The sequence below is a fragment of the Papio anubis genome, chromosome 1, assembly GCF_008728515.1.
Source record: "Papio anubis isolate 15944 chromosome 1, Panubis1.0, whole genome shotgun sequence".
Lineage (NCBI taxonomy): Eukaryota > Metazoa > Chordata > Mammalia > Primates > Cercopithecidae > Papio > Papio anubis.
This window is the reverse complement of record NC_044976.1, coordinates 39,771,809-39,791,655: the sequence shown is the minus strand read 5'-3', so window position 1 is coordinate 39,791,655 and position 19,847 is coordinate 39,771,809. Positions and strand designations below refer to the sequence as shown.

Here is a 19,847-nt window from a genome sequence, read left to right as displayed (position 1 = left end):
ATCTTCTGAGGTGGGAATCTGCCTCTTCTCCTTTTTTTTCCCTTTACTATGACGCCTGTTGCTCATAGGTACAAATCAAACGAAGAGTATGTATATGTGCGAGGCCGCGGCCGAGGGAAATATGTTTGTGAGGAGTGTGGAATTCGCTGCAAGAAGCCCAGCATGCTGAAGAAACACATCCGCACCCACACTGACGTCCGGCCCTATGTGTGCAAGCACTGTCACTTTGCTTTTAAAACCAAAGGTAAGAGAGAGTCAGCTGGGGCACTGCCCCTGCCCGCTGCAGGGAGCTCCCCTCTGGGAGTCCCAGCACAGAGTTCAGGTGCCCAGACCTCTTTGCAGGGGGCCTGGAGCAGCTCCATTTCCTGGATTCCCACCCAGCTTGGTGCCCAGTGGCAGAGCAGCTGGCTCCAGACTGGCCTGTGGCTCCCCATGGCTGCCCCCAGCCATCCTCCTGGAACACACACACAGCCCCTCCACCTGTGGCTGCCCGGCCCTGGCCTGCCCAGCCTGATGCAGCACTCTTGCTCACCGTTCCTGGTTTTGCATCTTCTCTCATCTCCCCTCCCTTCTGCATGTCTCCTGAGCCGTTTATCCACTGATCTGAGGCACTCCAGCATCCATGCTCGTCACTGCCACTCTTGCATTTGGAAATCCATTCCACTCCCAGCTGCTTAACACACTCGCATGCTCACTTCTCATGCCAGAGTGCACCGACCTCCACCCACCTCTCCACTCCCACCCTGTCCCTGCTCCACCCAGCTTCTCTGCACGTCTCAGCACAGGGCCGGTCCCCCACTCCCAGACTGGCAGCCCTGTCACCCCTGCCCCAGCCACACCCCACATCAGGGTCAGGATAGGCTCTGGCAGTCACCGGTGAAAGGAGGGGCCTGCTGTGAAAGGCGTGCATCCCAGAGAGCTGCGATGGGTGATGGGCATGGCCTGGCCTGCCACAGCCGCCCAGGCCAGGCCCCTGGTGTGGACGAAGGAGCTGAGTCCATGGGATTCTTGGATCGCACTCTCCTCCTGCAGGATAGGCAGGGAAGGTCCTGGCAGCTTGCTCATTGCAGACTGAAGTGCCTTGGAGGGAGACCCAGGGCTCTCGGCACCCTGGTGTCTTCAGCCTCTTGAGCTTTATAGATTCCTGGGTCAGGGTTTGAACATCAGGGTCCTGTCTTCTCCTTTGAGCAAGTTGGGGGCTTCTGGGAGCCCCGCGGTTTCTCAGGGGGTGAAACTCAAGGGCATCCTTCAGCTGTGCCACCTGTTGACCTTTCTTCTGTTGGCAAAGTTGCTCCCAGCGAGCGAGGCTGGGCCGCTGCTCTGGAGGGGGCCCAGCAGGGTCCCTACCCTTCTTCACTTCCTCCGTGCTCTTGCTGCCTGGCCCCTTCCGTTCTCTCTAAACCAAGTCAGGCGCCAGTTTATCACATCCCCTGGGACAGTGGCCTCTTCTCTGACTGTGTTCCCGTTTCTGGTCTCCTGACACCATTAACTGAACCCCTGCCCTGCTCTGTCCCCTCACCATCATCTGCAAGTTGAGCTCGAATTTTCCTGCTAAGGTTTTGGTTTAAACAGAGGTGCCTGCCCTCCCACTGCCTTTCCCTGATCCTCTTCTCTCTTAGTGTCTCATAAACAACGTCCCAAAGGTTGCCCAGAGAGGGCAGATAGGCCCAGGACTCCCCACCCACCCCATGGGTGCTTCGAAAGTGTCTTCCATCCCTGGAGCCCTGCCCAGCATGCGTCGCCCTGGACATGGGCTGTCCCTGACATGTCCTCCAACCGCACTTCCTCTGGCCTTCTGCAGCCAGTTGAGATTTTATGGAAGAGTAAGATGGAGATAACTGACTGACAATTCAGTGGACGGTCTTCAACTCTAAAAGCAGAATACTTCTCACCCAAGTCCCCTTGAAGGTGAAGAAAGTGATCCCAGAAAACAGAATAGCTGTTGATGCTGGAGCTGCAACTAGAACACGGGACCCGAGCTTCAGGGCATCACCCCGTCATCTTCCTTTCTCTGAGCAGTTAGTTTTCTCCCTTCCCGGGGGTGGGTGGCAAAAAGCTGCACTTGGAATGGCCTGTGTCCAGGGGACCACACTGTCCTCAGCCTGAGGAGCCCTGAGAGCTCCCAGCCCAGGGCCATGCAGAGCACACCTGTGCTCCACACGCAGCCTGGGCTGCCCATCGCCTCAGGAAACCATCACTCTGCCGCAAGAGACTGGAAGTTTCCAGCCCAAGCAGTTTCCTGCAGGGGGCCCACTCGATTCCCTTTGCCTTGGGTCCCTAGCAAGAGCCCCTACTTTCTAGGAGATGCCTTCATTGGAAGCCACACTGAACCTGTCTGCAGTCCCTTCCTGGGCCTCGCTGAGCCAGCACAGAGCCGGGGCCCTGGAGGGCCTTGGAGGGTCCAGAGTACATAATCTGAACAGAGGGGCTGTAGGCCCTCCACATTTCCAGGGGTATAGAGCATCCCCCGAGGGAAGGCTGTCCCAAAGGCCAGGCCCATGAGGCCGTGCTCTCAACCAGTGATCAGGCAGTGCCCTGAGCTCTTCCTCAACTGTTCACAGGGGCTTCTAGAAGACTAGAACCTTCCAGAACCAATACAGGGAGCAGATGGGAAATGGTGGAATCTGAAACTGTTTGACTAACAGAGGGAAGGCCAGGTTGGGATGGTGGCAATCGAAGCAGGGAAGGCTCCCTGTCAGCTCTCTCTGCAGTATGGGGGTGAAGGGAGAGCAGGACGCTGGAGCTCCTGTCTGTTTCTGGGGCCAGGTGTCTTTGTGGAGTGCTGGGCCCCGTAAGCCATCAGCTCAGACAACACCGGCCCCTTCTCTCCGGGGCTGTGCGCCTCCCCATCAGGCCACCTCCAGGCCTGCCCCAGGCGGCCCTCCTGGCCCTACCACCCGGCTACCCCAGGGCCTGGGGAGCCCCTCCTGCCTTCCTGTCTGTCTCTGTCTGCCGTGTGTGTCTCGTCTCTTGTGTCAGACGTCGTGGCAGCAGCTCAGGCCTCTGGAAACTGGCTAAGGAACGCGTCAGTAGGTGGGGCTGGGGAGGCCTGTGGGTGGCCCTCTGGCGGCTGGGGGGTCCCATTTCCTCTTCTCAGATGGTTCCCAGAGGCCGGCGGATGGCTGTGCCATGTCCAGGCCCTTGCACCGATCGCCTCGGGGGACAGAGATGGCCTCAGGTCTGCCAGGCCGGCAGAGGCAGGGACAGATGGGTTGGTCAAAGCCAAATGAGGCAGGCAGGGTTGGTGGTGGATGCCCTTTTATCGGAGGTTCCGCCTCTCGCCCACCCATCGCCTTCCCTCTCATTTGCCTTTGCTCTTCATTCCAGGCCTGTTAGGCTTTGGTGGGGTCTGGAATGACTGAGAAACTGTGGCTCTGCCTGACAAGCCGAGGCCCTGGCCCTCAACAGGGAAGTGGTGTTCAGGCTGCACCTGCAGCCATGTGCCCCACCTTCCCCTTTCACAGAGGAGGAGACGGACCTGGAGAGGGAAGTCACAGAGGGACCCAGACAGCACTCAGGGCTGCCCATCCAGTGTCCACTCCTGGACCTGCAAAGTCACCTCCGATCCTGACTCCTCCCTGCACCCCCGGGGTTGGGGGCAGAGGAGAGACAGCCCTTTGGGGGCTCCCTGGTGCCTTCTCCTGAGAAAGGTAAAACCATTTCACCATAAGCATCATCTTAGCATCTCTTCCTCCACACCCAGCATGGTGCGTGGCAGAGCCCCCGGCTGCTCAATAGAGTGACTGGCATGGGGACAGGGGTCTGCTCTCTGCCAGGCACACTCTGCTGCCACTCTACATGTGTCACCTCATCAAGTCCTCCCGCATCCCCACGAGGTAGGTATTACTTCACAGTTGCAGAAACCGGGGTTCAGAAGGTTAAGGAACTTGCCCAGGAGCCCGCAGCTAGCAAGCTGCAGAGCCCACAGTCAAACCCAAGGCTGCCAGGTTCCATCTAGGTTCCACTCTGCCTCCACATGGAGTGGGAAAGGCCCCCAGAGTCTTGAGACCTGAGTCTAAATGGAACTCGGCACCAACAGCACTGTGGCTACGGGCCACCTGATTCGCTGTGTTGGCTCAAGCAGCCCTGCCAGCATCCGAGACAGCCAGTGATCTTGTCTAATGGTGCCATCAGCACCTGGACCCAGAGTTAGATCAGAAGCAGGGAGAATCTCAGCCTGGTGGGGGTTCAATTACATGGACTTTGAAGTTCCTTCCAACATTTTCCTCCTGCGATGAGAAGGGCATTTCCCATACGTGGCTATTGTACACCCATTGTGTGCCCAGCATCTAGCTTGGTTCATTAGAGACCTAAACCTTCCAGGCAGAACAGGTGCGACAAATGAGGTAATAGCCAGAATGAGCAGTGTCTGCTGTGCTCTGTGGTCTGGGGTAGTCAGGGTAGGGTGGGCCCGGATCCAGGACCTTAGGACAGTGGATATCTCTGATCCATGGAAGACCCCAGCTGCCTTTTCCCACCTCTTGACTGTCCTACTCTGGCTTTGCCTTCTCATGACAGTGAGGGCAGAAGTCCACTAGGTTGGACAGGGACCTCTGAGGACCCTCTGGCTACAAGATGACTCTGGAATTATGGCTTTGCTCCCACTATTGCCAGGAGTAGAACATGCAGGTTTATTTCCGGTTATAGGAGGAAGACCCAAATTAGGAAGGATAGAGTCATGAACCAGGACCAAGGTGAAGAACGAGGAAAGGAAGCAACTCCCCTCCCATCCCTGGTGCCCTTGACTTGAACACCTCTGGGAATCCCAGCTTAAGGTTCCCCCATTAACCTCTTAGCAAAACCCTAAAGATTTCTTCTAATTCCAGGAATGATTAAGAAGCACTCTTTTGTTCATCTGTGGGCCCTCTCCCTGGTCACCTATCCATCCATCTCATCTAATAGTTTTCCTGTTCATTTATCTTCTCATCCTATCTGTTCCTACCATTCTCCCATTTGTCCTCCCACCCATCCAACTTCCCACTCTTTCATCCTCCTATCTGTACTCCTATGCATGTAAAAGTGCATGTGTCCATTCATCCATCCAACCAGCCATTCTTCCATTCATCCATGTCTCCATCCTCCCATCCAGCTCTCCATCATCCCACCTGTTTATTGACCCATTCTCCATCTATCCTTCCATTTATTTTCATCTACTCACCTATCCTCTGTCTGCCTATTCATCTCCTTATCTGCTCATCTAGAGTTCCATCCCTCTGTCTATCCTCTTCCTGTTCTTCATTCTCTTTATATTTCCTTTATCCACTTTATCTATCCACCCACCAATCACTCTATTCATCCACTCCAGGAGGCTTACCTCTTTCCATTCTTCTCTCCTCCATCCATCCATTCAAACTTACCAATTAATTAGACTAATGGGACAGAATACCTGATTCAGGGCACTTATGATGTTAATGACCATATGGAAATACAGCCATCCCCAGGGCAACAGTGAGCACATCATAGTTTGGGAGTAGCTGCTGGGCCCAAAGCAATATCCTGAGGCATCTGGCCTGTGTTCTTCTGGGGCAGGCTGGGATGCTCTGCCTGTCCTTCCTAGAACCCTCCTGTCCACCAAGCTGTGTGGCCTGTGAAATGTTGCACACCTGCTGGGGAACTGAAGCTGTTGTTACTGCTCCCTGATTCCACAGAGCTGCTGTCTCTGCTCTGCAGCTTGTGGGCTGGACCTACAACTTGGGGCAAAGCCAGCCTCCCCTCTGAGGGCTTTGTAGGCATGGAGCAGGACAGAGGCCTTGCCCGGGCCTTCCCTGACCACCCTGGTCCTGTGTCTGCACTGTAGATTGGCCTGGGGAAACTGAAGGCCCAGAAATGGGACTTCTCTGTGGAAACCAAGCTTGGGCCCCCAGCCTTGTGGCTCCTGAATCTCTGGCCAGTAGACTTCCCTACTCTCACCTTCTGCCCTCTCGCCATGCGTAATATTGAATTTGCCCTGGTTTCTCTACCTACACTAGAATTCTGCCCTGTGGGCTGCCCTAGAACTATCCTCAGCCAGAAGGGCATGCTTAGTCCTCACCCATCACGCCGGTCAATGGGAGCCTCCCACGTCATCCCACACTTGAGATGGCCAATAGTGCTGCCTGATGAGCGTCACCAGCTACTAGGGCCAGACTTAAATCAGAAGCAAAAAAGAAAAAGAAAAAGAAACCTATTGCACTTGAGTTGTCTTTTAATTTCTTTTTTTGTTTGTTTTTTAACCAGCATCTCACTTCCTCATTATACTCTCTGTCCCCTCACGGCCCCCGCCCCCCCCCCCCCCCCCCCTAGCTCCTGTGCACTGCCCTAACAGCAGCTGTGGCTACACGTCTTGGCCTGAGCACCAGGGCAGAGGGATGCCCCAGCTCCTGCCCAGCCCCTGCAGCTGGCAGGGCCTTGACTGACCTGGAAACCACGGCCTGCCGGCCAGGTGCTACCTCCGTGAGTCCTGGGCCTGCCCTGGCCTCCTGCCCCACAGCAGAGCCTAAGTATTCTCATTTCTTTCTAGGGAATCTGACTAAGCACATGAAGTCGAAGGCCCACAGCAAAAAGTGCCAAGAGACAGGGGTGCTGGAGGAGCTGGAAGCCGAAGAAGGTAACAATTGCCAACCTCCTCCATCCCTTTCCCCTCGTCCGCCTTCCCCGTCCTCCTCCACCTTAACTCTTTGCCTTCCGTGCTTTCTTTCTGTCTGCTTTGCTCCATTCCCCCTCATCCCCTCTCTCCCTCCCATGTCTTCACCTTCATTTCTCCCAACTCTCAGAGACAAAGGTTAAATTCCCTGAATGATCGGGCCGCCTTCCCACATGCTGATAGGATATGCTGTGCAGCCCTAGCTATCGTGCATTACCATCTGTCATGCAGGTGGAGCGCCTGGCACCCATGGGTGCTCAGTGAATGTTTACTGAATAAATGCACACAAGAGAACTCACAGTCAACGTTGAGTGCCCACTATGTGTCGGGCAGGTTCTAAATGCATGCCCTGAATTATCCCAGCAACTCCTCACAGTGACACTGTGGGACACATACTCTCCAAAGCTCCACACCCACACTCCTGCCTACACACTCCGGCATGGGCCTGACACATGGGCCTTTTGGAGCTAGGAGAGTTTCACGAAAGCCCAAAGCAGACCTGACAGCTGCTTGTCACCTCCCAGCCCCATCCCCGTACATACCCCGGCCATGGTGGTCAATCCCCAGGAGGCATCTTAGAGTCAGTCTCTGAGAAGACAGGGCAGAGGATTCGAAGCCAGTGGGTCTGGCTGGGCACTGCCAGACCTTAGCAGTCAGACAGGTGGCCAGAAGGGCTTTGGTGTTGGACGGCAGTCCCTTCAACAGGAGGAGGCTAGAGCCATTTCTCCAGCACCAAGCAAAGCAGGAAGCATACTGATTCCCTGAAATCAGCCCCAGGACTTAGAGTGTGACAGAGAGGAGTGTGTATGCACACACTGTGTGTCTTGTTCCATTTTTGTTTTTCCAATTTGGGGAATATTTGTGGTCTTACAAAAAAGAGTTAAGTCATATTTCCTTTTAGGTGGAATACGTCATTTTTATAGAGCAGAACACAGTGAACTTGGGGCTGTTCACCCCAAAGCTAGAATGTGGGTTCGCGGTGCTTGACAAGGATACACTGGGCCATATACACATATTGTCTCATTGAGTCCTTAAAACAGGTGGCAGAAACTTGTGTCACGCATGTTAAGTCAGGGAAGTCAAAGCTCAGACAGGTAAAAATAGCCCAAGGTCACACAAAAACCCTGGCTGCATGCCACTCCACTGCCTGGTGGGCTGAACCAGGGGAGCCTGAGCCTAAGCCAGAGCCCTCCCCTGAGGTCCCTGCCCCGCCCCAGCCTCATTTTCCCAGTGGAGCGAAGGAGGATGCTCAGAGCCACTTTTCTCAGGACGAAATCCATGCATTCATTCCAGAAGTAATTACTGGGCACAGTCTCTGTGCCTGGCTCTGTTCGGGGTGCTGGAGGTTCCGCAGTAAATAAAACAGCTCCTGTCCTCAGGCAGTCGGCATGGCAGGGGAGCTGGGCAAGGAACGAAGGGGGAGTAGAGCAAGGGCCTTGCCTGTGAAGCCAAAGAGAAAGCAGAAGAGCCAAGTGAAGGCTGGGGCCCGTGGGGAGGGCTGCTGTGCTAGACAGAGGGTTGTGAGCAGAGAACCCCCACCGGAAGGAACCGGAGTCAGGAGCCACGTGGGGTCAGGGAGGAGCTCTCCTACAGAGGGAGCATCAGGTGCGGGGTTCCCTAGTGCTGGAGCCCGCTGGGCGCGGTGGCAGCCGGTTCAGAGAGACCTGGAGCCTGAGGGCTGAAGGGCACCGGGGGTGCCCTGGAGCAGAGGAGAGAGGCAGGGCGTCCTCTGGCCTGTGCTGGGGGCGCGGGGAGGCCGGATGTGCTCAGGAGGTGGAAAAGCGGCGGGATTCTGGGTGGGCTCTGGAGGGAGAGCCCACAGGCTCAGCTGACCCCATATGGGGCAGAAGGGAGGGGGGAGGACGAAAAGGAGCCAAGGAGGACTCCAAGGTTTACGGCCCAAGAGACTGAAGGATAGAGTTTCCACTTCCCGCGACCAGACAGATGCAGGGGGGAGCGGCATGAGTTCGTGTCTGTGGAACGCGAGGTGGCGCGTGGGAGGACTGCCTGGAAGGAGCGAGGCGCCCGGTCCCTGCCCACGGTGCTGGCCAGGCTGGGCGCCAGCGCCACCGCGTGGCCTCTCCCAGCGGCGCCCGCCGCGCGCTCAAGCACACTCATTTGTGGAGCGTTGGCCTGGATCCCAGCAGGGGCGGGGCCGCTCCAGCAAGGGCCCTGGGAAGGGGCCGCCCAGACAGAGGCATTCCCCAGTGCCTTGCAGGAACGCAGATGTGGAGGGCCCGGCCAGCCTCGAGCTGGGCAGGGGACTCTTGGCTTCCAGCATTCATGCACTGAGTGCCCAGGACGGGCCATTATCGCCACTGGGTCTCAACTTCCACATTAGTAAAGAGGGTCTTTATGAGCCCTCCCTGCTGGACATCAGGAGACGCTGGTCCTGACTCTCCTTCACTCCTAACACTACCCCTGTGACCTTCGTCTGTAAAATGCTGACAATCCCACCCCAGCTACCTGCCTGCTGAGACTGGGGGGACAGGGATGACAGGAGCTGAAGTTTATTGGGTACTTACTGTGTGCCAGACCCTCACAGTCCTCTCAACAACTTCCTAGAGTGCTTTTATCGCTACCCAGTTTACAGATGAGGAAACTAGACACAGAGAAAGTAAAGCATCCAATGTCACACAGCAAGGAAGTGGTGGTGCTGAGATTCAAACCCGACCACTCCCTGCTTCTTAGTGCAGCACATCATTTTTAAACTGTCAGCGTAACAATGCAAGGGCTGTAAACCTTAGTTCTGACTCAGCCACCAGCTCTCACGGAGTCATCTGTGCCTGGATTTTGCTGTATGTAAATAAGGGGCAGGGCCAGGTGAACGGGTGATGAAGTAGGCCCCTGCCAAAGTCCTAGGCAAGGAAAGTAAATGCCTGGGGCATAACTGCAAAGTTCACCCCCATCCCCAGCCCTGCTCTCATCCTAATCCTTCATTCCTCCTCTGATCTCATCACCCTGCCTCTAGCCTCAGGGCCCTCCCTTTGACCTACATCCGGCTGAATGCCCACTTTTGTCCACTTTGGACATCTGACTGCTGCATATTGAGTGACTTGGAAGTGCTAGTTCCGGGCTTTCTGGCCTCGGGGCAGCTGGACATGGTGGAGAGCCAAAGCCTGGCTGCCCCAGCGGCCTGAGTCAGCTTCTGTGCCAGCCCTCCTGGTCAGTGGTGGGTGCAGTACTGACACGTGTGAGTGATGGGGCTGGCTGGCTGGCTCAGCCCACCTGTCAGCAGCCTCATTGTGCAGACCAGAAACAGGTTCCGATGGTCTAGCGATGGGCCAGTGAGGAGGCCAGATGTTAGCAGAGTTCTCCCCAGCATCGGGATTGCTGTCCATTTCAGAGATGCCCAAACTAGACTCCTGACATGTTAGAGGTGACCCAGCTGGTTGGGGCCATCCCAGAGGAATCAGACCAGGAGGCTAGTGTTTCAGGGTCCTAACCCCCACTTTTATACTCTATTCAATAATTCTGTTATTATTCTTGTAGTCTGTTTAAGGAGTGCAAGTGACCTAAATGTCCAACAATATCTGAAACAAGTATCACAGTTTTGTTGTTTGTTTACTCTTGTGAACAATTGCTTCCAAGTCTCTCAACATGCAGCAGTCAGATGTCCAAAGTGGACAAAAGTGGGCATTCAGCCGGATGTAGGTCAAAAACTATGGAGTGGAGCTGGGGCTGGCAGACAATGGGAGGGCCCTGAGGCTAGAGGCAGCCTGGACTTCAAAAGGGCAGTGGCTCCTCAGATAAGAGCATGGCTGGGATGGGGATCTGCTCTGCAGCCTGAGGCCAGCTTAGTCAAGCCGTCCACAGAGGCCAGAGGCCACCACCTGCCAGATGCCATTGTGACAGCCACCAGGAGCCTGGTCACCATGGCAGATGTGTGTTTACACTGACCACGGATGGCTCTGTGCTGCTGGACCAGCCAGTGTGACTGCTCTGTCCTGGAATAGTAGAGTTCATCATTAATGTGTTAATATGGCAGCTATAATTATTTTTAAGCCCTCGATATGTGCCAGGTCTTCCTTTTACTCCTCCTAGAAAACCTGGTGAGGTGAGACCATCACATTCATTCGACAAAGGGGGAGACCAAGCAGAGCAAGGTGGGGTAACTTGCCCGTGGCGAAGCCAGCACTGAGATGCTAATGAAACAAACAAAGACTGTCTTCTTTGCTGTGGCTCAATCCTAGCCCTACTATTGTCTTCCATGGGCAAGTTAATTACTCTCTCTTACCTCAGTTTCCTCATCTGTAACATGAAGATGAGAACAGTACCAGCTTCATAGGATTCTTTGAGGTCTAAATGAATAAATTTACCTAAAGCTCTCAGAACTGAACGTTGCACATTCTAGGCATAAAGGAATTATTGTTCACTGTTGTTATTTACAAAGCGCTCCCATATCTGTTACGTTTCGTGGTTGTCCCCACAATCTTGTGCCCTTGCCATAGCTATTTTGCCCAGTCAGCAGGCAAGGAAACTGGGGCTCAGAGAGGAGCAGCCATGAGGGCAGCGGGGCCAAGGCCCAACCGTGACTTTGGGTCTTCTGTGTTTGCCCTCAGGAACCAGTGACGACCTGTTCCAGGACTCGGAAGGACGAGAGGGCTCAGAGGCTGTAGAGGAGCACCAGTTTTCGGACCTGGAGGACTCGGACTCAGACTCAGACCTGGACGAAGATGAGGATGAGGATGAGGAGGAGAGCCAGGACGAGCTGTCCAGACCATCCTCAGAGGTGCCCCCGCCTGGCCCACCACATGCACTGCGGGCAGACTCCTCACCCATCCCGGGCCCTCAGCCCCCAGATGCCCCCGCCTCTGGCACCCAGGCTACACGAGGCAGCTCCGTCTCAGAAGCTGAGCGCCTGACAGCCAGCAGCTGCTCCATGTCCAGCCAGAGTACGCTGGGCCTCCCCCGGCTGGGACCGGCCCCTCTGGGCTCTGTGGAGAAAGACACAGGCTCAGCCTTGAGCTCCAAGCCTGTGTCCCCGAGAAGACCATGGTCCCCAAGCAAAGAAGCAGGCAGCCGTCCACCAATAGCCCGCAAACACTCACTAACCAAAAACGACTCATCTCCCCAGCGATGCTCCCCGGCCCGAGAACCACAGGCCTCAGCCCCGAGCCCGCCTGGCCTGCACGTGGACCCAGGAAGGGGTATGGACCCTCTCCCTTGTGGGTCTCCAAGACTTCAGCTGTCTCCTCTCACCCTCCGCCCCCTGGGAAGAGAACTGCCCCCTCGAGCACATGTGCTCTCCAAACTCGAGGGTGCCACCGACCCAGGCCTCCCCAGATACTCGCCCACCAGGAGATGGTCTCCGGGTCAGGCCGAGTCACCACCACGGTCAGCGCTGCCAGGGAAGTGGGCCTTAGCTGGGCCGGGCAGCCCTTCAGCGGGGGAGCATGGCCCAGGCTTGGGGCTGGCCCCGCGGGTTCTCTTCCCACCCGCTCCTCTACCTCACAAGCTCCTCAGCAGAAGCCCAGAGACCTGCGCCTCCCCGTGGGTGAGTTCCTGCCCCTGGGGACTGGGCCGCTTCTCCCCTGTGGGTGCGGGGGTTGCAAGTTCACACCCTCCTGGGTATCACACCTGGAACTAAACAGCTCTGCCAGCTCAGTAGTTATTAATAATTTAGCAAACATTTATTAGGCACCTACTGTGCCATGCACTATGCTGGGTGCCCTGAATCAGCTGGCTAATTAAACTTTATTTTAGCCTCAGAAGCACAGAGCATGGACTCTGGAGTTCATGGGATCTGGGTTCTACCACGTATTAGTCCGTTCTTGCATTGCTGTAAACAAATTCCTGAGACTGGGTAATTTATAATGAAAAGAGGTCGAATAGGCTCCCAGTTCTTCAGGCTGTACAGGAAGCGTGGTGCCAGCATCTGCTCGGTTTCTGGGGAGGCCTCAAGCAGCTTTTACTCATGGCAGAAGGCGAAGCAGGAACAGGCATCTCACATGGCAGAGTGGAAGCAAGAGAAAGAGCTGGGGGAAAGGTGCCACACACTCAAAATGCCAGATCTCATGAGAACTTACTCACTATCTGGAGGACAGTATCAGTCCCCATGACCCAAACACCTCCCGCCAGGCCCCACCTCCAACACTGGGGATTACAATTCAACACGAGATTTGGGCAGGGACAAATATCCAAACGCTATCATGTCACTTGCAAGGGGTGTAGCCTTGGATGTGGGTGTAAATACTCATGCAGTTTCCCACCCCCACCCCATCCCCATCTGCCTGTGTTCTTTGAGCAGATGGCAGAACTTAACCAAAACCATCACCATCTCCAATATCACTGTCACCAGTGCCCTCAGAGACACCCTGTGGATCATCAGCACTGTCCCCATGGGCAGCACCACCACTGTCACCATTGCACCAACACACCACGGCTGCCACCCCGTCAGCACAGTCACCATCCCTGTCCCCTCAGCTGCCATGACCCCTCAACTGACAGCACCATCGTCAGCTGACCACCTTCCGACACCTTCTCTGTCTCCATGTTGCCATGACCGAGCCCTGTCACTCCTGGAGAAACACTGATCTAGGAATCCTTGATTTTTAATTTTGGGGTCACATTCAAATTCCTGGGGGTGGCAGAAGGTCAAGAACTGCAGGTGGGAACTCATGTCCAAGGGTGAAGCTGGGTGAAGACCATTTAGGAACAGGAGAGGCAGCAGACCCACATAGAGGCCAGGTTCATGGGTGACGACAGGGCCCCACGTTGCTCAAGTATCCCCTCCTTTGAAGACAGATATGCTGGCCAGAGGCATGGAGACCATGGGGCCTGAGCATACTCATGGTCACTGTCGAGCTGGAGATGGCCCATTCCAGAGATGGCAGCAGGCTCAGCATCATGGGCAGGGAGTCAGGAGCTTGGTTCTGGGTTCAGCTCAGCCGGGACTCTGGACTCGCTCTGTGATCTTGGGCAAGTCCCCTTCCCACTTCCAGGCCTCAGCTCCCCATGTGCCCAGCACGTAACCTTCACCTTACCTTGTCTTGTTTTCTGACCCCAGCAGAAGGCCGAGTCCCGAAGTCCCTCCTGCTCACCCAGCCCTGCTCATCCTCTCTCCTCCCGACCATTCTCCGCCCTCCATGACTTCCACGGCCACATCCCGGCCCGGACAGAGGAGAACATCTTCAGCCACCTGCCCCTGCACTCCCAGCACTTGACCCGTGCCCCGTGTCCCTTGATTCCCATCGGTGGAATCCAGATGGTGCAGGCCCGGCCAGGAGCCCACCCCACCCTGCTGCCAGGGCCCACCACAGCCTGGGTCAGTGGCTTCTCCGGGGGTGGCAGCGACCTGACAGGGGCCCGGGAGGCCCAGGAGCGAGGCCGCTGGAGTCCCACTGAGAGCTCATCAGCCTCCGTGTCGCCCGTGGCTAAGGTCTCCAAATTCACACTCTCCTCAGAGCTGGAGGGCAGGGACTACCCCAAGGAAAGGCAGAGGACCGGCAGAGGCCCGGGCAGGCCTCCTGACTGGACACCCCGTGGGACCGAGGCACCTGCCGAGCCCACACCCACGCACAGCCCCTGCACCCCACCCGACACCTTGCCCCGGCCACCCCAGGGACGCCGGGCAGCGCAGTCCTGGAGCCCCCGCTTGGAGTTCCCGCGTGCACCGACCAACCCCGAGGCCTCTGCCACCCCGCCGCTGGACCGCAGCAGCTCCGTGGGCTGCCTGGCGGAGGCCTCTGCCCGCTTCCCAGCCCGGAGGAGGAATCTCTCTGGGGAACCCAGGACCAGGCAGGACTCCCCCAAGCCCTCAGGAAGTGGGGAGCCCAGGGCACCTCCACATCAGCCTGAGGACAGGGGCCCCCGCAACGCTTAGCCTCTCTCCAACTGCTTCAGCATCTGGCTTCCAGTATCCAGCAACAGACGTTTCCAGCCACTTTCCTTGAATCATCCCACTCCCTCAGCCCCATCTGTCCCTCCGTCCAGGAGCTCTCACGGCCCCATCTGTTGTACCTTCCCATGTATGCAGTTACCTGTGCCTTTTTCTACGCCTTTTGTTGCTTAAGAAGAAACAAAACAAATCACATACATACATTTAAAAAAAAACAACAACAACCCGTGAGAGGTCTGAGGCTGTGAATAGTTTATGCTTTTGGGGAAAGGCTGATGGTGGAGCCTCCTGACCCTCCCCGCTGCGGTTGGCAGCCACCCACCCCAGAGGCTGGCAGAGGGGAAGGGGTGCACTGAGGGAGAAAGGAAAAGGAAACCTCAAACAATATAGAATTAAATGTAAAAGGAAGCACTCCTGTGTACAGATGCGATCAAGGTTCCTGTTTATTGCCACTTTACCCGCTGCCCAGCTCGTGGCCACCCCTCTCTGCCAGCAGAAAGGTCAGTGTCCCCAGGCACAGGGGCGCAAACAGAGGCAGGTGACCCCCACCCAGGCCCCAGCAGGCAGGCCCAGAAAAAAATAATCTTTTCCTTTTTTTTTTTTTTTTTTTTTGCAAGAAAATAAAATTATACTTTTCCTAGGATTTCAATGCAAAATAATAGGTGCAGGTAGAAGGAGGAGGGTTGGCTCCCCAAGGGCCCTTGGATACTCTGGTAGTCTGAGTCATAGGCCCATCCTGGCACTCCCCAGGTGGGCAGGCCACCCCACCCACGCACCCCCACTCCCAACACCTCCCTTCTGCACCCCACCCTGGCCCCCTGGGCTGGGGAAGGAGCCCTGACTGTCCGTCCCTGGCTCCCAAGCCCCTGACCAAGGCCTCACTCTTCTGTTGCCTCCTCTGTTCTAAAACTACCCACAAAGGCGGAAGTGGCAGGGCCCAAGCCTTAGGGGTCATTCCTGAGACTGGGTTTTGGGTTCTGTTTCACCCTGGGGTACAAAGGACCCTGTTCCACTCATGGCTGGGTTTTTCCAGTGCTCCACCACAGGAGTTTGCAGAGAACTGTTTCGGGACCACCCCCTCTCCCTGCCCCACACCGTCCCTGTCTCCACGACCCCAAGGAAATACCCAGAACTGTGGCTGGTGGATATGGCCCGGGCCTGTTTGCTGTCTTACACCTCTTTTTTAAAAAGAGAGAGAGAGGATGGTGTTTGATACTTTGCCCAGCCACCACAGATTCTCGTGACCTAGAGGATTTTTGAATTGTCCTAAGTCATTGGAATTCTCCAAAGCAATCAGTGCAAGCCAGTGCCTCTTCCTTACCCCCCTCTCTACCTTCAAGAAGCTGCCCTGCATTTCCTGGGGCAAAACTCTACTTTGTAAGAAAAATAATAGGACCAGAAATTTAAATCCCAAATTGAACTATGGAACTTGAACTGTAGTGTGTTTGCCCCAACTGGGAGAGGTGAGTTTTTCCCCAGTGTTCCAGAACTGGTTTTCTTTACTTTCTACAAAGGAGGGCAGCACAGGGACTATGGTCGTGGCCCATGAAGGCTGGGTTTGATGCCACCCTATAAAGAGCAGGGACCTCTCTGGCCAGTCCCCAGTCCTCAGCCAGGCTGTATGAATCAAGTGCCCGCCCCAGGGCTCTTGAGCTGTTGAAGCTGTTTGGGTACAGGACACAGTAGGTGGGGAGGATTAAGACCCTTCTGTGAGTTCCCTGTGCGGGGCCGTACTTGCCTCTTCCAATTCGTGGCCTTTCCCCGGCCTGGTCCCTACTAGACAGACAAACCAGCCACAGTCCAGCCTGCAGCCAGACCACCTTGTTCATTCATTCTCCTTTGCCTCACTCAGAGCTAAAACAAAAATGAGACGAAAGGCAGGGCCTCCCTGGGGGTCCACTGTGTTCCAGGGTCCTGGGGAGTCAAGATTAGCCAGCAGCTCCTGACTGCTTCCCTCAGAGATGAGGGCTCTCATCCTCCCCAAAGCAGCAGCAAGCCCAGCCTGGACCACACCGTCCATATTGCTGGACAGTGGCCTGGGAGAAAGTGACTCCTCCGAGTCCCAGGAGGCCAGGGCTTTTCCCACCCTTGCCTTTCAGCCCTGACCCATGGGACTGCCCACGGATTGGAATCTTCAAGGGCTGAGGTCTGGGAGCTGCATAAAGGCCTTTGCTTCAGCCCAGGTTAAAAATCTCCCTGGGCAGGCTCTTTCTGCCCCAGACCTACAATGCAGCAGACTGGGGGCTCTGGTGGACTAGCCCCTGACATTGGTGGGGGGCCCCACACCACTCCACCCCACTCTGCCTTCCAGCTCTCGTGGGCATTTTTCTCCCTGTACTCAAACAGCCTACCCACCCAAGGTTTCCTCCCTGGGCAGCCTAGCAATGAACAGCGCAGCCGGCAGGGCAGAGGCCCGGCAGTCACCGGGCCCGTCAGGCTCAGGCAGAGAAGCCACAGGGGCCAGGAGTCACTGGAGACTATTTCTAAATGATGGGGGGAAATGCACAAATAGAATCTCACCAAAGGGCTGCCTCCACATTGATGCTGTGCCCAGAGGGACACAACCAATGCCACCAGCCTGGGTGTATGTCACTGGGCACAGCTCTAACCCCCTCCTCCGGACTCTAGTCCCAGTCCTCTGCGCACAGAGCCTCCGGCCCACAGGTACACCTTCATGATCTGGAGAAAGACGCTTGCCCCATGCACGCCCTCCCCTGGGCCTTCTGCCCTGCTCCCAGTCACTTCCAAGCTTCCTGTTTGCCTGTGATGTTATTGTACCTGTTGAGGGAAGCAGCAGAGGAGGCAGTGGCTGACTTGGCACAGATGCCTGCTGCGTGCTCTTTTGAAATGCGCGGGGTGGCCATTCCTCGGTACAGACTAGCCCTGGTCCTTAGGTGTGGGCAGTAGGGGAGGAACCAACTGGTCGAGGTTTCAGAGCCAAACCTTGCCTTCAGTTGGTGAGTCCTTGCCCCCCAGGCCTGCGCTCCACGATGCTCTTCACCCTTGGCAATCTCAGTGCCATCCTGGATAGTAACCCCACTCCTCTCTGCTCCTGCCCGCATCTATGGCTCTCACTCTGGCCTCAAGCCTCGCGACCCTCCAGGAGCCTGACAGCAGCCAGCTGCCTGCACTGTCGCCTCCATAAGCTCCAACTTCCAGACCCAGAAGTCCCTCTGCTTCCCCCTGTTGGAAAAAGCCTAAAAGAATTAGCTTCCAGATTCCTCTAGCCCCTGCTCCATTCCCACCCAGTCCTTCTGAAGAGGAATGAGCAATACATCTGAGCTGGATTTCTCTCTAGTCTTTTCTCCAGACAAATCCTTCTTAAAGCAAAAGTCCTGGCTGAGCACCTGTCCTTGGGGACCGATCTGCCGTGTGACCAGGGAAAGAAAGTTCCCGAAAGCCTATTCCACCAATTCTGCTTCTGTGTTGTGAATCCAGTCTGCTTTCCATTAGAAAACCGCTTCGGCACTTACGGTCACTTTACTAAATCTAGTATGTAAAAAAAGAAAGAAAGAAAAGAAACAGAAAAAGGAAATGTGCAGGCAAATGTAAAATACAACGCTATCTGTAAGATAAATATTTGCCTTTTTTTCTAAAAGGTGTATGTATTCTGTACGTGAAATTGTCTGTAGAAAGTTTCTATGTTCTTAAATGGCAATACATTCCAAAAATTGTACTGTAGATATGTACAGCAACCGCACTGGGATGGGGTGGTCTTGCCTGTAATTTTATTTAAACTCCAGTTTCCACACTTGCATCTTGCAATGTTGATATGGTATATATCAGTGCAAAAGAAAAAAAGAAAAAAACAAAAAAACAAAAAATCCACGCAGGTCTAAAGCACAGAGTCTGACGTACAAAAGAAAAAATGCTCAGTATTGATGTGTGTGACCTTTGTTGTAAATTACATCTGTACTGTGAATGAGAAGTTTTTACAAGTATAATAATTGCCTTTATTACAGCTCTGGCTGAGTGTTCAGCCTGAGGATATTTTTTAAAAAAAAAATTAGCATGTTGGAATAAATTTGAAAATCCCAACATAGCCCTGCTTGCCTGGCTCATGGTTTTTCTAGAGGGTTCCACGATGTCAGAGTTGGAAGGACACTTAGCATCCCAAGTGCTCATTTTGCTTCAGAGCAATCAGGTCAAGAGAGTGGAGGTGACTAGGCTGCAGTCACACAGCCTAGGACTCTCTTGCAGACCCTGGAAAGGCCTCTCGAGGAAGCGCCAGATATAGCACCATCTGGTTTGGGGCCTGTATTTGTTCCCTAGTCTGCAGTGACAAATCACTACAAACTAGGTGGCTTTAAACAACAGAAAGTTATTCTTTTACAGTTCTGGAAGCCTTAACTCCAAAGTCAAGGTGTTGGCAAAGTTGATTCCTCCTGGAGGCTCTGAAGGAGAATCAATTCTATGCCCCTCCTAGCGTCTGGTAGCTGCAGACAATGCTTGTCTTTCCCTGGATTATACACTCATCACTCCCGTCCCTGCCTCCACAAGGCCACATTCACAGATTCCAGGCATTAGGACATAAACTTAACTTTCGGGGAGGGCCCCCATTCACCTCACTACAAGATGAATAGTGAATTGGTTCTTGAGTGTTGGCAGTGGGAGAAGCACAGCACTTACTGCCTGTGAGACCTTGGGCAACTCACCTAACCTCTCTGTGCCTCTGTTTCCTAATCTGTAAAGTGGAGGGGCATGATCCATATCTATAAGGGCTGGTGTGGGGATTAAGTGAGATGGCATATACAGGATGGCTGGCTAACAGAGCCTGGAACATAGTAAGCCTTCAACAATTTGTTTCTGAGCAGGCTTTGCACAGGGTTCTGGGGTTACAAGGGTGGAAAAGATATGGAGTCCCCACCTTTTGTATTGAGCAACGATTTGCCGAGTGCCAATGAGAGGCAGTCATTGATACAACAGCGAGCAAGACAGACACAGATCCACCACGAGGAGCTCACATTCTAGCAGGGGAGGCCATCATCAGTTACTCAATCACAGTAGCCATCACGGCTGTGGTGGAAGAGAATGACGGTGCTAATCCAGAGTGAGTCTGCATCACCCAGGGGACCTTTCCTGGAAAAGTCCTAAGGGTCGGGAGGACGAAGGGAGCCATGAGAAGGAGAGGATAGATTGACTGATGGACGATCAAGGGGAATTCTCAGGGTAAACGCCATCCAGAAGTTTAGTGCTAAGAGCCTAAGAGGGTCTGTTCGTTCAAAGCAATCAGAGGATTAATTGTTGCTGGCTTTTGGGAAAGCTGGACTAGTACAATTCCTGGTGCCTAGTGGGTCCTTCATAGATGCTGCTGAATGTTGAATGAATAAATGGTGGCAGTGGATGGTGGTGGTTGAAGAGTGAGGACAAGGTGGGGAAGTGGAG

General features: G+C 54.8%; 1 protein-coding gene across 11 annotated transcripts in view; it reads left to right on the top strand.

Annotated features, from left to right (window-relative positions):
* HIVEP3 (HIVEP zinc finger 3) overlaps positions 1 to 18,504 on the top strand; it is a 523,736-nt gene extending 505,232 nt beyond the window's left edge. For 10 of the 11 annotated variants that reach the window (XM_021921850.2, XM_031651430.1, XM_009206098.4 and 7 more), the window contains 4 exons: positions 69 to 244; positions 6,500 to 6,586; positions 11,185 to 12,119; positions 13,632 to 18,504. In XM_021921850.2, coding sequence (XP_021777542.2) covers positions 69 to 244; positions 6,500 to 6,586; positions 11,185 to 12,119; positions 13,632 to 14,447 — 2,014 coding nt within the window. In that variant the 3' untranslated portion in view covers positions 14,448 to 18,504. The remainder of the gene's footprint in view (positions 1 to 68; positions 245 to 6,499; positions 6,587 to 11,184; positions 12,120 to 13,631) is intronic. The other variant, XM_017960381.3, reaches the window with a different exon arrangement.
* The last annotated feature ends 1,343 nt before the right edge of the window (positions 18,505 to 19,847 follow it).